The 18,123-nt window shown below is 41.7% G+C and overlaps 1 protein-coding gene and 3 non-coding genes across 5 annotated transcripts; 1 reads left to right on the top strand and 3 right to left on the bottom strand.

Moving 5' to 3' along the window:
* The first annotated feature begins 1,030 nt into the window (after positions 1-1,030).
* On the top strand, positions 1,031-12,172 carry LOC116333373 (cilia- and flagella-associated protein 157-like). 2 transcript variants are annotated; one of them, XM_031756599.2, is made up of 9 exons: positions 1,031-1,274; positions 2,439-2,710; positions 4,995-5,148; positions 5,615-5,882; positions 6,145-6,266; positions 9,580-9,730; positions 10,221-10,372; positions 10,462-10,596; positions 11,169-12,172. In XM_031756599.2, exons 1-9 carry the CDS (start codon positions 1,111-1,113, stop codon positions 11,254-11,256), a joined length of 1,506 nt encoding a protein of 501 aa, XP_031612459.1. In that variant the 5' UTR covers positions 1,031-1,110; the 3' UTR covers positions 11,257-12,172. The 2 variants fall into 2 exon arrangements, with proteins under 2 accessions (XP_031612459.1, XP_039477213.1); XM_039621279.1 differs by having other exon boundaries at positions 6,145-6,314.
* On the bottom strand, positions 9,034-9,105 carry trnac-gca. Its single transcript has one exon. It is a non-coding gene; the product is annotated as a tRNA-Cys (tRNA).
* Positions 9,490-9,561, bottom strand: trnac-gca. Its single transcript has one exon. It is a non-coding gene; the product is annotated as a tRNA-Cys (tRNA).
* trnac-gca lies at positions 11,647-11,718 on the bottom strand. The gene has a single exon. It is a non-coding gene; the product is annotated as a tRNA-Cys (tRNA).
* Positions 12,173-18,123: the final 5,951 nt, after the last annotated feature.

The raw sequence follows: 18,123 nt of genomic DNA, 5'->3' as shown, positions 1-18,123 counted from the left end.
AGCAAGGCTGCAACACTGAGTTTAATTGCCTCTAAAGGTTATAATGACAGATTATAATGCAGTAATAAAGTCTGCAGTTTAATGCAGGTAACATCTCCATTAGTGTGAATCCAGTCCAAGCAGGCCTGTAAAACACAGCAGACCAACATGGAAAACGTATGTGCCTAACATCCACCGCTTTATCATAAATATGAATAAATGCTGCCTCTTAGCAGCTCAGAGAGAGACACTTATTTTGAAATCATCATCAGTGTAAAATGAACAGTAAATACACCCAATAAAAGTTAACTATGTAATCCAGCCCCCACAATGATTTATGCTTTAAACTGAGTATACGATGCAACAAGAAGTAGGTATGAAGTTGGCTTTGAAAACCTGTAGTTAGGTCTCAGACCTTCTTTTTGCAATGGTCTGTGTCCTAATACAGGTTTGTTTGCATTGATGAAGCAGTGAAATGAAATGATGAAATGGTCATGCAAATAACCTTGTTTTAATATATTTAATTTACCTGGGTGGACACAGAGATGTCAAAAGCAATTTGTGCTACTAAAAGTGAAAGCATATAAAGAGTTTCTTTCATTTTCGACACTTTAGTCTCTGAAATGTTTCTGAAGCTTTCCGTGTGTAGTTCAAATGCTGCTTCACTGTTATTATGTATTGTACTGATATTTCCCCCGTTGATACCTTTTAGCTACAACCATGAACTCAGTCTACAATTTCTTTTGTACTCTCTATGCGCCAGTATCTTTTTAATTATTTTCTTTTCATTCTTATTTTCTATGCATTTAGTTCTATTTGTGATTGCACATTACCTGAATTTTAAGGGAAAATGATGGCATATTAAACAGAATAGAAAGATATATTAGCTCTGCCACATTTAAAAGGCATGAAAGGCTTTTATTCCAGCATGGTATGTATTAACTTGTTATCAAGAAAGTTTAAATCTCTGTCAATTCATAATCACGAATCAGGTTAAAGAGTTTTTAAGAAGAAGTCACCGTTTCCGAGAAGTCACTGAAGGCCGCATTGCCTAGCAACGGTGCCGTTTAGTTTCTCGTGCCGGGCACCGGCTATCGGCGGAAACTTTTAGCTAACTTTCTGTGAGACACAATGCCCAGAAAGACGGAGAGAAAAAGCAGCGACAAACGAGATGGAAACAAGAAGACACCGAAAAAGGAAAACTCCGAGTTTCCTGCAGAGAAAAGCGAGTCTGGCGACAAAGAGAAGGACCTCTACCTGACACAGATAGCGTATTTAACCGACGAGCTGGAGCGGTGAGCCGTTTAAGTCTACCGTAATGTTTAGAGTGATTGTGTGTGCAGTAAAAAGCGCTTTGTAATCATATGTTAAGTATGTTTTGTATATTTGCTAACTCGATCTAATGTTGCATTAGCTTAGCTTCATTGAAATGACCTGATTTTACAAGCTACAGTGAGACGCTTCATTCTTTGGTGTGCTCAGATCGCAATGATCCCGTGGTTCCTTCATGAGGAATGATCACTATTGCGGCCTTTGTAAAGGTGTTAAACACACTTTAAACACCCCATTAACAAAATACAACGAAACATTTACTACATGCTTCTTTCACATGCCACGTACTAGGATTTACCTATGAAAGTGGCTATTTTCATTTTTTTCTATCCAACATAATCACAAGTTTCTTCTCTTTCTAAGTGTCATCACAGCAGAGCATCGTCTCTAACATCCTCCTCTCCCACACTAGCTCTCCATAGTCTTCCTGTTTTCCTCCTCCTTGCAGCTCCTTCTTTACCATCCTGTGTCCAGTGTATCTACCAACCCTGCTCTGCACACGTCCAAACCATAAATCAGTATTTATCCTGCATGAGAAAAATGCTAAAGGGAGACACTTGTAAGTAAATTGTAGTGTGAGACTTATGTTTCTCATACTGCTGTGTGGTGACTTTGAAACTAACCAAGGATCAAAAAAACATTAAAGTATTTCAGGCAAGTTGATCATCTTGTGTCAGTAATTTTAGGTGCTTACGGTCATCATTTTCTCAAAAGAAAACAAATCAAGTGTTGAAGGTGTCTTTTTGTTTTTCAAGTATTGGAAACTTGCTTTTTCTAAAAAAGTTCATTTGGATTTGGTACATGTCACACTGGGAATACTTTTTAGAGTTTTCCAGCTTTAATATCTGTCAAAACATTCACCAGATTTGGCCTGTTTTAAAGATATTCTGTATTTTGTATATGAGAAGCTGGGAATAAAATAACACTCTCATACCTGCAAAACTGTGGTTTCTACAGGCCTCAAGACCTTTACATATTTATTTGTTTCAGGCATCCATGGGTCTGTGTTAGCTTGAGGTCACTCCTCAGACAGTGCATGCTCTGCTCGAGCTGTAGAGCTGCTTCAAATCCAGAAAAGGCCAGATCCAGTTTATAAATTGTTGAAGCTGTCATCCTTAACCCCTCAGATATCAGCTGAAATGTGATGACCTTGTGAGACAGAGGAAAGCCTTGCTGACTCAGTGCAGCACACTGGAGCAGGAGAACAAAGACACGGTTGCGTACCTGAAGCGTTCCCTGTTGGAGAAGGAGGACGAGGCGGGCGAGCTGTCGCAGCGGCTGCAGAACCAGCTGCAGGTTTCAGATCAGGAAAGAGACGCCCTGCAGCTGCGGCACAGCCGGGAGAGGCAGGAGCTTCAGAACCGCATCGATGAACTTATCAAAGAAAACGCAGCACTTGGTAAAAGTTCAGCTCTTAGCATGTAGCCCATTAGAGTTTCCCACAGGGTATCCACGTAAACATCAAGGCTGATGGTAGGGATTAGAGTTTTAAAATAATAATGATTTTTTTTTAAATAAAAGATGGAATTTCTGGATCTTCCTCCCTTTTCAGTTCAGTTCATTTTTATTTCAAACATGTGCTTTCACAATCATTACAAAATATCACTCCATTCTTTTGTTTAATATGGAGTAGGCAGAAGTATACACTTATTAGTCCCTACCCCCTCGAGTTTTACCTCTCATTCATTTAATTTTCTTTTAGTCTTAAATTAAACAAACAACATATGAAGCAAACGTAAAGCAAAACAAAACAAACAAACAAAAAACAATAATAAGAAAGAAATAAAAATAAACAAAACAAGAAATAAACAAGTCCCACCATATTTATTTATACTTTCATATAAATACAGACAGAAGGATTAATTTGCAGATTCACAAATTATGAAACAAATGAACTAAAACACTGTTACCAACAACATTACCGTCCAGGGTTAATCCCGTTTTCTTTATTCTTATATTTGCTTAAAATTTGTTTTTTATATTTTATTTTAAACATCTTTATGTTGTTACTTTCTTTTATTTCTTCTGATAGACTGATCCATAGTTTAACTCCTGCTATAGTGTTAGACATACTTTTTAAAGTATGTCTAACACTTTGTATTTTTAAATTCCATTTCCCTCTTAAGCTATACCCACCTTCTCTTTCTATAAACAATTTGCTGATTTCTTTTGGAAGCATTTTATTTCTTACTTTATATATTATTTGCGCTGTTTTAAACGTCACTAAGTCTTGGAATTTAATAGCTTGCATTTTGATAAATAGTGCATTTGTATGGTCCCTGTACCCTGCATTATTTATTAATCTAATAGCCCTTTTCTGTATTATTGTTATTGTTTGTGTGTTACTTTTGGATGTGTTTCCCAGACCTCTACACAGTAGCTCATATATGCCAGTAGTAAAGCAGTAAAGCACAAATGGGATCTCGACTTCAGGCAGACTTTCACTGCAAACTGTTTTCATCCGAGAAGCCCTTATATTTAAAATTATTATTTTTTCCCTAATTACTTACAAGTCTCAGGCAATTTGTATAAAATGACTGTAATTCCTAAACAGTTAATACTTTTGTTTAAACCACTTGAATTAAAGCTGAAAGTCTGATTTATCCAGTGTGGAGCTGCACAAAAATGAAACTATAAAACATTTTTACATAAAGATGAATCTCTGAGGAAATGTGTGTGTGAACAGCAGAAACAAGCTTCAGTAATGCAAACATATCGTAGCTGAAGTGAAGCATCAGCTATAAAAACAAAGTCCTGAGCTGATTGGGAACCTCTGCAGCACCAATCACTGCTGCAACAACCACACTGTGGAAGCTACACCTCAGTGAATGAAGCCGAGGCGTGAAGAGCAGGCACGCTCAAAAACACCTTTATGCCCAAAACATTGACTTTAAGTAATCTGATTACATGCCAGTTTTATGTGTAACTAATTTTAATGGAATCTGGTGAAATGACTGGTATGAGTTCAGTTTATACCGAGCATATTTTCCTCAATAATTAAATATTTGAATAAATAAACCTTTGATTTTATACATTTCAGATGGATTTTACTCCAAAGTATTTGTTCATATTTATGAGGGCGGTGTGTGTCCCTGTCTTTGTAGCATTAATAAAGCACTGTGGGGGAATCTTAATGATTACATTATTTGGAATCTGGTGATAGTTTGACAATAAATTAAATATGTCTTTGCATTTCAGGAGAATATACATTTTCCATTTAACTTTCTGAAGCCTGTTCTTAAACATTACATTAGTTTAATGTTGTATCATACCATGAAGTGTCTGCCTCAAGAATTTTCTTATTTGATTTTATTTTCTAGCTGCTAATCAGTATTCATACTTATTTTGTATTTGCAGATGTTAAAAGTTTTCCTTCCAATTAAAGCCTTTTTGTTTTGTCTCAAATATAGTAAATAATAATTCTAAAAATAAAAAAGGTTTTACTTTTGGAAAGGCTGAAAAGAACAGACAGTGATTTGCTGGAAGAGGCCTCGATGAAGTATCGGCCTCTCCCTGCCAAAGATGTTGAAAGGAGCTGAGCTTTATAGTATTCCTTGAAAATCCAGCCCAGATTTCTTTTGGATGCAAGTGTTTCCAGCAGGAACCATTAAACTTTCAGTAGGTTTATTTCAGCAAAGACTGGCTTCAGGGAATGATTTAAACTCTCCTCTTCTCTCCTCTAGCGGAGAGGCTTGCAAGCTTGGAGGCGTTTCAGGAGCAAAAGGAGGAGATGATGTCCAGCTTAGAGTGTCTGGAGAAGCAGCTGGCGAGTCAGAAGGAAGAGCACAAAGATGACATTCACAGCCTGGAGATGAAAGCGCTGCTGGAAAAGAGGAGGTGGAATCCACTTTATTACATAAAAACATCACAGCACAGACTCTTTCCATTACCCGAGTCGAGTCCACTCGTAGAAAGTAGTTTAAGTTCAGATTGTAAACAAATCCGTGTCATCGCAGCACCTCGGTAAAAAGAGCGACGAATAAACTCTGAGAGGAGCAAAAAGTCTCAGCTTGTCTTCAGGACGACATATTAATCCAGCCTCTGTAACACTAATGTTTTTTCCTTTATGTGATCCTCGTCCTACCGAGAGTCGTGTTCCTTTGGAAAACAATGAAAAGCTGAAGCTCTGAAACTGCAGGCAGAAATATCTGGCTATAAATGAGAACACTCACTTCCACGTTGCTGTTAACACCAGATCTGCTGCACAGCAAATACACAAATACCATCAGTCTCTCCACACAAGGCTGAATTATCCACCTAATACCCTCTGACTTCACCTCCTTTGTCTTGTGTCCTGCCAAAGATTGGAGAGGGAGATGGAGTCTCACGCTGCAGCCATGGCAGCAGAGGTGCAGCTCCTGGTGGACCAGAAAGTCCCGGAGACGACCAGGCTGGCGCTGCAGGAGAACGCGGAGGTGAAAGCTCGCGTGGGGCAGCTGTCAGAGCAGGTGCAGGTCCTGATGGAGGAGAACGCCGCCCTGCGGGGCTGCAAGAGTCAGCTCAGCGTGGATGTGGAAAACCTGGAAGAAATGCTCAGAGAGACGTCACGCACCAGCTGCGTCCGTAAGAAGGTAAGAGAAGGAATTCTTAATTTCTTTAACTTAATATTTTAAATGCAGTATAACCACAGTTATGCTCCACTGTCCACTCAGATTACAGTGGCTTCGAATAATCCACGTTTTATTTAGTTAAATCAAGGTTACTGAAAAGTGGACCAGCACTAGACAGCATGCTCCCAGTGCCAGTCCCTTTAATCGTGTTTTAACACTGACTTCATCTTAACGGGAAAAACAAGGGACTCACTCTAAATCCATATCCAACTGTCTCCATCAGGTGGTGGAGCAGCTCACAGAGAAGTGCCAGCAGCTCCAGGCGGAGCAGAAGGACTGCAGGCAGCGGCTCGAGCAGCTTCAGACCGAACACACAGGAGCCCTGGGCAAGATGGAGGCGCTCAGGTCAAAGTTCACTCCGCCGTCCGTACAGATGAGTCACGTCTCATTCAGGTTCACGTTCCCGTTAATGAAAGCAAAGCAGCAGGTGCAATTATTACACATATGTGGTACGTTTATATGCAAGCAATAACTCCACAGTGAGATTCAATAATAAGTAATCAAATAAATCAATAACAACAGAGATACAAAAGAGACAGACAGGAAACAAAAAAGCACTGAATCCTGTTAGTGGTAGCAGCTGATGGTGGATCATGATGATGAGGCCTCGAAAACACCCACATTAGTTTACAGTTTATTCCTTTTTTACTTATGATTGCTGGAAAATTAATGTATTAATATTTAAAAATAGAAAAATATTTGTGCACTCATTTTTGTTTTACTGCAGTACAAAGACATAAACTAGTATTTTACATTAGTGCTGTCTGAGCTGAGTTGCTACACTTGCAGCAGAAATACAGAAATTTGCATTCCATTGTATTGAACCTGGGCCATGCAGAAAGGTTTGAAGGGGCGGGGCTCAAAGTTAAAAAGGGGGCTCACAGAACCAGGCTGAAGAACAACAACCCACATTCATCAAGAATCTAATATGGAATCGCATCATATCACTGTCATCAGGTGCAAAGCAAACGTAGCCTGTGTTTTACCTGATGGGTACAATGTTGCTGCTGACAGTGCTGGGGGGCGGGGCTGTGTGGAGTGTAAAAAGTCCATAGACGAGAATGTAGCTGATTAAACAGGTGAGATAATAATAAAATCCAAAGATTGGTGACAGTGCTTGGAATCATAAGGCAAAAACTGTGGGAAATAAACTGAAACTGGAATATTAGTAGGGCAAAAGAAAGGGGTGGTGGTAGGGTAAGCCTGTTACACAAAAGCTGTACACACACACACACACACACACACACGCCACAGGTTTGCATCATGGTGCTGATCCAGAATCCTTCCCCTATGATTTATTCCTAGTGTTATAATAATAAAGTAATGAGAATTAAAAAATAAAGTAATAAATATAAAGTAATGTATTTATGATGACTGAATTTGTTTGACTATCCACTCTGTGCAGGCACAAAGATTATTATATGTTTAAACTGTAGAGATACAATAATGTTGCTGCTGTAAAATGTTTGTCATATTTGAAATATAAATCTAATATAATCTGTTTCTTAATGTATTTTCTTTGAAATACAGTGTTTCTTTTTTGAATATCACAATTATAATAATCCATAATTATGTGGATATGGTTATTAGTAAATATAGTAAATATAAGCCCTCCAGAAAGGCAGGAAAAGTCCTGTAACTTCCTTTAAAACTAAATATGTTCCCTACCACGGTGGACAGACCCACAGACCCATGACACACAGTTAGTTAGCAGCTACTTGTGCAGTTAATAAAAGGACAGGTAATGTTTGTCGCGCTGTTACACACACAGCACGCTCATTTGTTTCAATGCGTCAGTTGCCACAACACAACTGACCAACGTGTACATAACAAGCTAATACTCCTGCGTGCTGTAGAGCTCCCTCCCGACTCGTGACCAGCACGCTCTTGTCAAGGGTGATCATTGGTTAATGGTCATCATGTGACTGATGCAAGCCAGATCCTGTTATTTAGCAACACTGTGATTAATAGTTAAATGTTACTGTGAGGGGCACAGGCAGGACTCCACACACACACACACACACACACACACACACACACACACACACACACACACACACACACACACACATTAAAAAATTGCCTCAAGAAATAAGCACTTGTGGAGCCGATCAGGCAGGTACTCAAACAGGTGCCTGATATGAACATTAAATGCTCATTACTCACTTTGCTCTGCTGTAGTTTTCTTATCAGCAAGGTCGCATTCTTCTCAGGCAGACGCAGATCTCTGCACAATGAAGCCTTGTTCATCACTGGAGACAAAGAAAGCGACGTTTGCGGCGGTCCCAGCAGCTGTCATCAGTGACTCGGAGTGCTCGCCTCCTGTTTTTCCACCTCAGTCGCTCCTCTGTGTTTCCAAGCCAAGAGCTGAAAAAATCCCTCTTTCACACATGCAGAGAAGAGACGCTGCAAGATAAGAGCAGCCTTGACCTGAAGTGTTAACCAGGGCCACACAAAACAGTATCTGTGAAATGTTGTACATTTAACTCCATAAATTATTATTTGTACATAGAAACACAACAGGAAAATTGTTCATTCAAAATGAATAATTCTTTACATGTAAAACTAAAAAAGTGTATTTTAGTTTAAAGGCTCAAATTCAGGCAGAAAACAGAAAGTTGTGCATCAGTTTGGAGGCTTGACTGCAAGTACTCACTTTATTATTATTACTTAAACGTGTCAGGGTGAGCCTGTTATCATTATCATTTCTGTCATATATGCACTGTTCAGGACAAACCTGTTTGAAAGAGGCAACCAATCAGAAGAAAGGTGGCTTAAATGCAGATGATGAGGATGAAGTGAAGAAGAGTAAGGATTGTTTTGAAGTTGAAAAATAAATTATATGGAGTAGAAAGTGATCTTTTCCTTAAAGGGAAGAAATTGTTTCACTTTGAGGAAAAGCTGAAGAGCCTCCTGTGATCTCACCCTGGGTCAGCACACCTGAATCACATGATTAGGTCATTACCAGCCTCTGGAGAACTTCAGGACGTGTTGAGGAGGTCATTTAGCCATTTAAATGAGCTGTGTTGGATCAAGGACACATCTAAAACACATTCCCATTCCTGCTCTGAACTATGATGGCAGGCAACTCAGGGTGGCATAAAATTTGCTGAGGGAGCATCCGGATTTGAACCAGAGACCTCTTGATGTGCAGTCAAATGCTCTACCACTGAGCTACACCCCCTGTGTGTAGCAGGCTGTGTCATCAGGGCCTCGATGCGCTGCATTGAACCAACCTGCAGATAACAGATTCAGCTAAGTCAGTTTATAAAACTACAAACACAGAAATGTATAATGGTAAGTGACCTCTTAAATTACAGTGCAAATGAATCCTAAGATGATGGTTACCACAGCAACAGTAACTTTTAACAGAGAGAGCAGCTCAACAGCAGACAGCAGGCGGAGGCAGGTGAAAACTGAGGAACAGTGTGAAGCAGCAGCTACAGGATCTGCTGCGTGGTTTCATCATCTGTGATAAGAAATCAAATATCTTATGAGTGTGAACAGGTCGTCTCCTCACAGATTTACAGAGTCAGCAGGGGCAGATAAAACAGCACCGAGCCTCTACAGGGGGCATCCAGAATTGAACCGGAGACCTCTTGATCTGCAGTCAAATGCTCTACCACTGAGCTACACCCCCCTCTGTTTGTGTTCTCAGGCAGAATCAGGCCTCTCTGTCTGAACAGTGCAGTAAAAACAGAGCTCAGGTCAACCGGCTGGAGGCGGAGCTTCAACAGGAGAGGAGGAGGAGGAGCAGGATGAAGAACATCATTCAGGAAGCAGCTGTTGCTCTCAGACAAGCACTGATGGTAAGATGACAGCGCTGACTCTGGAACGTGTGCAAATGACAGGTGTCGTACTTTCTGACCCGACTGCTCGATTTTAGAAAAGTGAGCTTCAGTGAACCCGACATCATTTCAAAGTAAAAGTCTGAAACCTTCAGCTAACACAGAACACACCAGGTATTCGCCTCATTAACGCTTTATTTATTAGAATACAGAAATGAAAAAAGGAGATTTATGACAAGGTGGAATTTATCGCCTCTGTCAGTGCGCCCCAGGGTGGCTGTGGCTACAATGTAGCTTGCCATCACCAGTGTGTGAATGTGTGGATGAGTGGATATGTAAAGCGCTTTGGGGTCCTTAGGGACTATTAAAGCGCTGTATAAATACAGGCCATTTACCATTTATCTGTAAAAGACAAAGTTGTTGCAAGCAAACGGAATTCATTTTATTTCTCTGTCAATGACGATGGTTCAGTGCTCCAGTGAAGAAGGTAAGGTCTTGTTTTCACCTGCAGGAGGAACACATGCAGCAGGACTCAGAGGTGGACCAGTGGAAGCAGCTGATGCAGAAGATGCTGGTGCTTTTAAGCAGAGACGGATTTGCCAGCTCTGCTGCTGACAGCGGCAAAGTGGATGAGCTGCAGACGCCTGACTCTGCAGCAGCCCGGTAGTAAAATCAGTGCTCGGTAAGATGGTCTGCAAATCCCTGACAGATCGACGACTAACAGAAATCCTGCATCTTTATCATCTGTGTAGAACAAGAAGTCTGGATCTAGATTGGAGTTTCCAGTTCCAGCTGGCCCGCTACAGGCCGGGAGATCTGGGTTTTGTGCCTCGCCCCACACTGAAACACAAAAACGCGCTCCCCAGGATGGAAGCCGGCTCCAGCAGGTTTGTGGGGACCTTAGAGCATATACCTATTTACAACTAACATTTAAACTCTCCATTCCTTCATCATTTTAGATATTAGGTAGACAACATCCTCCTATTTAAGTAGTCAAGTTCATAGACTGTATATATATATATATATATATATATATATATATAACACAGCCTTTGCTGTGTTGAAGCAATGAGAGGCTGGTATGCTGAGTTATCTTCTCCTCACAGCAAACTGCATCTATAAACTGTATAACAAACAGAAACACATAATCTGAGTATCACACTGATAAATATTAAAGAAAAGCAGATTGTTCCAAATGGCACAACCATGGAGGCGTAGCAGGGCGACTGGCCACATGTGTCAGCATCCACCTGTCAGTGAAGCCTCAGCAGCATCAAAATAAACTAGTTATTAAAAACATGTTTTAAATGCCGTAAAGTTGAGACTGACTCAGTGACAGAGAGGTGGCCACTAAAGCAACTGCAGTTTCACGTTGCTGCTCTGGAGGTTTCCCTTTTTTAGCTTTAAGTGTATTATGTCACCTGACTTTCTTCTTCTTCTTCTGGTTTCTTATATCCAGGAAACCGTTGAGTCTGAAGGCGGACAGCTCTGTGAAGCTCACCGATTCAGCTGTGACCTCCAAACACTCAGAGACCAAACTCAAGTGACAGTAACAAAAGTCATTTCCTAAAATCTGTAAAAGTCGATTATGTTGCAGTTCAGTCTGACATCGACTGTGACTCCTGTCAGCTCAGCCTCTGTAACAAACTCTAATAATGTTCCTGCTGTTTCTGGCTGTGTGATGAAAACAGCTTGTCTGTTATTGTGCAGTGAAACAGGAAACGTGTTATGAATGTTGTTTATCACAGTCTTCATTATTCTACTTGGCTGTTGTTACAGAATAATGAAAATTCTTTTACTGAATGATGATCAGCACTTTGGGAAGCTGCAGCACACACTCTTCAGCATTTCATAGATCTGCATATTGAGACAATAGATGAAAGTACCAACAATCATCTCTACAGCAGAGAGACTGAAGGGCACACTGAGCCCCCCACAGGGGGCATCTGGAATTGAACCAGAGACCTCTTGATCTGCAGTCAAATGCTCTGCCACTGAGCTACACCCCCATGTGGCGGAATTTAATCAGCTGTTTTATTACAAAGCTACACAGACGTACAGAAGTGACTAAGATGATATTAAGCTGCAACATCAAAGTTGTGTTATATATATACACTAATGAAGTTCCTTTCTGAGCCTGGGTCCATATTGATCCTGGGTAATGAAGGTCTCTTCATTTATTGTGTTTAGCTCCCAAAGCTGGAAAATTCCAGCAGGTACGAGTTGTTGAACACATCAAACATGTAACCATCAGCTTATGGTCAGAAACACCAGAACGGTTTAAACTCAGTAAAACTAAATGACCAAAATCTTAAAGTGAAAAGAACTTTTGAAGCAGAATTTGCATGTGGTCACTTTGTTTTTTCTGCTCTGTGATTGGCTCGTGTGTTTTTATCCTGGTGGATAAACCTTGGCAAGTTGGCGGCGTGTCTGCTTTTCTAAATTAAAGCTCATTAAAGCTGACATTTTGTTTTGTTCTGATTTGAATCGACACCTGTGCGCATGTGTTTTCTTTTTACACAATGCTGTTTTTGTTTAAGATGAAATAATAAAATATGTACAAATGAAACAGTTGTCGCCATTTTTGGGCAACAACCCAGAAATGTTTGAACAAAAAGCCTCAAGAAACCTCAGAATTAATGAAAATAGTTCAGGACATTTCTGAAACGATCGACTGATCACCACCAAGAGTCCAAACTATAACTTTAAGGGCGCACTGCACAAATATCCCACTGTGACATTATTGTCTTTGCATGAATGAGTGCTGGACTCCTCAAACAGAAAACCTTCTCGGTCTCCTGCACCGACGAGGCTGCGCAGGCCTCAGACGTCCTCACAGATGTTTGAATGAACCCAGTGAAGTTCGCTGAGACTCGGACAGCCTCCACGCCACTGATGAAGAGTGGTGTCAGTAATGTAATGGATATTGTCATACACCAGGAGGAACCCAGGACCAATGCACCGTGTGGGGTCTGACAGCGCTCAAGGATTTCACCCCGATGCCAAATGGCAGAGAGAGAGAGAGATAGATCTCTCCCTATCTCTCTCTCTCTCCCTCTTCATATATATATATATATATATATAAAACAACACCCATCTCGCCCCTGCGGGCGGTTTTTATCCTTCAAGCTCGGGTCCTCTACCAGAGGCCTGGGAGCTTGAGGGTCCTGCGCAGTATCTTAGCTGTTCCCAGGACTGCGCTCTTCTGGACAGAGATCTCCGATGTTGTTCCCGGGATCTGCTGGAGCCACTCGCCTAGCTTGGGAGTCACCGCACCGAGTGCTCCGATTACCACGGGGACCACCGTTACCTTCACCCTCCACATCCTCTCGAGCTCTTCTCTGAGCCCTTGGTATTTCTCCAGCTTCTCGTGTTCCTTCTTCCTGATATTGCTGTCATTCGAACCGCTACATCGATCACTACAGCCGCTCTTCTCCTGTTTGTCTACCACCACTATGTCCGGTTGGTTAGCCACCACCATTTTGTCCGTCTGTATCTGGAAGTCCCACAGGATCTTAGCTCGGTCATTCTCCATCACCCTTGGGGGGCGTCTCCCATTTTGACCTCGGGACTTCCAGGTTATACTCGGCACAGATGTTCCTGTACACTATGCCGCCACTTGGTTATGGCGCTCCATGTATGCCCTGCCTGCTAGCATCTTGCACCCTGCTGTTATGTGCTGGATTGTCTCTGGGGCATCTTTACACAGCCTGCACCTGGGGTCTTGCCTGGTGTGATAGACCCCAGCCTCTATGGATCTTGTGCTCAGAGCTTGTTCTTGTGCTGCCATGATTAGTGCCTCTGTGCTGTCTTTCAGTCCAGCTTTGTCCAGCCACTGGTAGGATTTCTGGATATCCGCCACCTCCTCTATCTGCCGGTGGTACATACCATGCAGGGGCCTGTCCTTCCATGATGGTTCCTCGTCTCCCTCCTCTTTCTTGGGTTTCTGCTGCCTGAGGTATTCACTGAGCACTCGGTCAGTTGGGGCCATCTTCGTGATGTATTCGTGGATGTTTCTTGTCTCATCCTGGACTGTGGTGCTGACACTCACCAGTCCCCGGCCCCCTTCCTTCCGCTTAGCGTACAGCCTCAGGGTGCTGGACTTGGGGTGAAACCCTCCATGCATGGTAAGGAGCTTTCTTGTCTTTATGTCAGTGGCTTCTATCTCCTCCTTTGGCCAGCCTATTACCCCAGCAGGGTACCTGATCATGGGCAGGGCGTAGGTGTTGATGGCCCGGATCTTGTTCTTACCGTTCAGCTGACTCCTCAGGACTTGCCTGACCCTCTGCAGGTACTTGGTGGTTGCAGCCTTTCTAGCGGCCTCTTCATGGTTCCCATTCGCCTGCGGGATCCCCAGGTACTTGTAACTGTCCTCTATGTCTGCAATGTTGCCTTCTGGTAGTTCGATCCCCTCAGTTCTGACTACCTTCCCTCTCTTTGTTACCATCCGACTACACTTCTCCAGTCCGAATGACATTCCAATGTCATTGCTGTATATCCTGGTAGTGTGGATCAGTGAATCGATGTCTCGTTCACTCTTGGCATACAGCTTGATGTCATCCATGTACAGGAGGTGGCTGACAACCGCTCCGTTCCGTAGTCAGTATCCGTAGCCAGTCTTGTTAATGATCTCACTGAGGGGGTTCAGGCCTATGCAGAACAGCAGTGGGGACAGAGCATCTCCTTGGTAGATCCCGCACTTGATGGTGACTTGTGCTATGGGCTTGGAGTTGGCCTCTAGTGTTGTACGCCACATCCCCATTGAGTGGGGCATTGAGTCATAGGCCTTCTTGTCATCAATCCAGGCTGTGCACAGGTTGGTCAGTCTGGTCTTGCAGTCTCGGCTGACTGTTCTGTCTACCAGTAGCTGGTGTTTTGCGCCTCTGGTATTCTTGCCAATCCCTTTCTGTGCCCCACTCATGTATTGACCCATGTGCCTGTTCATCTTAGCCGATATGATGCCTGTCATATCGGCATGTCAACTAGGAGCACCAAGTTGACATGTCCTGTCAACTTGGTGAGCTATGAGTTAATTACATCGTGAGAAAAAAAGGGGGGGAGAGAAGGCTGAAACAGGGCCTGGCCCGGGGTTTCTCCCCTCTCTGAATAACACAACCAACACAACATCATTTTCCTGTTCGTCTGTTTTTGTTTTGTTTTTTGTTTTTCTCTTTATGCTTGATTACAGGCTGCTTTGCCAGCCCTGGAAGCCGAGGCTGACCTGGACTCCTGCTCTCCCCTCTACCACCTCTGACGTGACCCTGACCAAACGCTGCAGCAGCTGGACCCACAACAACAACCTGAAAATGTCAACAGTGCTGCAGGACAGCGATCTCCTACAGACTGAGATGGAGAGCGCGAAACCTAAGGCCCGTTTCACTACACGGGGGAAAATTCCCAGACAGCTTCAGCTGACAGAGCTGTGACGAGACGCCTGCCAAGCCCGAATGAAAAGTGAGCTGAGCATGGACACTGGAGAAAGGACTGCCCCAATTGGGGCCAGAACCAGGATGGACAGAACTGTGAGCAGCAGCAGCAATGGTCACAAACAGACTGAAAAGGAGGAGAGCAGGACCCCAGGGCACGATTCAGGCCGTGGTTTACCCAAGACACCAGAACAGGAAAGTGATGAACACACACACATCTACACACACACTGACTCAGAATGAAGAGTGATATACATGTGCACTCGTTGATTGAGTGAGAAATGACACACACACACCTAAATCAAAATGCTGATTCACTGAGAAGTGATCCACACACAAAATACATATGCACATGCTTGTGCAATGAAGAGTGATACACACACACATATGCTGATGCAATGAAGAATGCTTTGCTAACAAATGCTTATGCTGATACACAAAATGCTGCACACAAACATCCAAACACAGAATCTGTTACAAGAAGCCATTGATTACTTAGAATGTGTTTTATGTCACCCAGAGGGCATTTATGTAGATTTAAAGAACAAGGTCTAAAATTCTCTGCTTATGAAAAGAATGTCTTTGCGTGATGTGTGTTTATGGCTCAACGCCTCGACTGAATTGTTTACTGTGCTTTTACACAGCCCTGAGCAGTGGTACAGAGTGAAAATGATGAACTAACGGTGTAAGTTTTATTTTGGAGCGCCACATTTTCTGTCATTGAGACTTAATCCAAGGAGGAACAAAAGGTGCTACAGCACCTGAGGTTCTTGTTCCCACACAATATTGTCCTAGGAGGAAGCAAAAACTTTCCTGTGAATTTCTGGTTGATTTTGGTGTTTTGCTTAGCACGAGGTTGATTTTATCAGTGAGGTTTGGGTTGTTTTCTTTCTCTAAGAGAGAGAGAGATGGTTTTATGCTTAGACATGTCTGCAACGGGCCCTAGTGTGTGTTGTTTTATTAGTATTTTATTGGTTATGCTTGTGTTTGCTTTTGTTACAGTGCACTGAGATAAGAAAATCTGAGAGGTGTGATCCACCGGTGGTGATATTTTGTGAGTTCATGATTTAACAATCAGCTCGTTAAACCAGGCCTGAAAGATTGAAATTTAAAGTGCTATGAAATATTCTTACTGGAAACAGCCGCAAAGTGTGCTTCTCCATGATTATAATGGGCTTTGGAGAAATTCACTTATATGGGACACTGATCACATGAGAAGTCCTGAGTCTAAAAGGATTGCAGCGAGTCAATCCAACCCAAAATCATAAAGAAGTGTCTTCTCACTGAGATGACGTGATATTGCTGTGATTTGCTACTTTTTTCACCTGAGACTCAGGTTGTTTTTGTTCTTGGACCCATGATAAACTAATAACTGAATGAAACTGATGTCATAAGAAATTGAAGGTTAACAACCAATAAATAGTCAAGTGGTGCCACATTTCCTTTTTTTGTTGGGGGTGTTGAAATATTTTATTTGTTTTTCCTTGTTTATATTCATTTTGGTTGAACAAGACATTTACATAAAGATAACTCTTGTTTCATAAATCTGTGGTAATGTGTGTTGTGTGGGGTCGAGGTCTTACTTACTCTTACAGAGTTTGCTACTGCCAATCTCCTTCCCAAACCCAGTATGTCAGTGAGCGTGAATCTGAGTAACCCTGTGATAATTCTGACCTGGAAGGCCCTAGGTCAAAGATTTTTGATACAAGCCCTAGATTCAGATATTGTAGATATTATACTTGGGGCCAGGAGTATAGATCACTTTAATAAGATAGCGGGACATATGTCCAGGTTACATCAGCATGTCTGATTTGCTGACGATAACGAATTGCGAAAAATATTGAGACTAAGTATGTTTATGCAGTGTTTATGTAGTTTCTTAAGTTAGAACCCTAACTTCAGTTCAGAAGTGAGGTTTAAGGTGAGCAGGAAGAGGATGAGATGGAGATGAGAAGGTGAGAGTAGTTGATGCTTCTGTCAACTCAATGAAGAAGATGAGAAAGAAAAAAGTAGAAAGCGATAATGAAAATGTAAATATAAAAAATGATTTTAAACATTTAAGTAACTTGATTAATTTCATTATTGTTTGTTTGTTTGTTTGTTTTTTTGTTTTTTTGATAGTGATGTGGAAGACCAGAGATGATGTGTGTGTGTGTCCAGAGTCATTAGGGTGCCGACGAGGAAACTCTGTGTCTAAGCTGCCCAGAGGGATGCATCTGGCATTTGACACACTGTGTAAATAAAAGTACAATATAATTGAGTGCTGTGTGGGTCCATGGTGTGTCACAATCTGAAGCCCGTATTTGTTAATTAAGTTCTTTTTGTATTCTTTTGAAACAGCAGGAAAGTGATTTTAAAAGATTCTTTCAGTCACTACCACGAACGTTGCACGCGCTTACGTCATGATCATGAGACACTCTCGCAAACAAAATCATGGTTTAGTAACGCAGTGTGCTTACGGGAGAGTAACAGTAATCTAATTGCTTTTTATGCAATAGTAATCCCTTACTTTAATTGTTACTTGAAAAAAGTTATCGGTTTACGCATTACTGCCCATCTCGGTCTGTATGTACTTTTGTTTGTTATTTTTTTTTATTAAAGTCAAAAAGAATCCTTTTTTTTACTAAAATATCCAAAATAAGACAAATACATATTTTTTGTCTTATATGGTAATGAAGACTTTTCTTTAATGTCCAGGAACAAACAGAGCAGGAACATCCCTGTAGTTTAAACCTGTTTTTATAAAAGCTTTCAATGATCCATGAATAAATGCTGTCTGATAATAATTCACTGTTTGTTTGTGTGACTATTGAAATGGAAAAAGATACTTACAAATGATGATTAACACAGATTTTTTTCAGATTTTTCTGTTTGCATAGAAGAAGAAGCAGAGAGATAACACACTGCCAGAGCTGAAGGTTGTCTGTAAGCATCAATATTTCTGCACAGAACAGAGCCATGAGCAGTGGCGGTCCTAGCCTGTTTGGC

Source organism: Oreochromis aureus, linkage group 12 (genome assembly GCF_013358895.1).
Source record: "Oreochromis aureus strain Israel breed Guangdong linkage group 12, ZZ_aureus, whole genome shotgun sequence".
Lineage (NCBI taxonomy): Eukaryota > Metazoa > Chordata > Actinopteri > Cichliformes > Cichlidae > Oreochromis > Oreochromis aureus.
The sequence above is the reverse complement of the archived record's forward strand: the minus strand, read 5'-3'. Positions and strand labels throughout refer to the sequence as shown.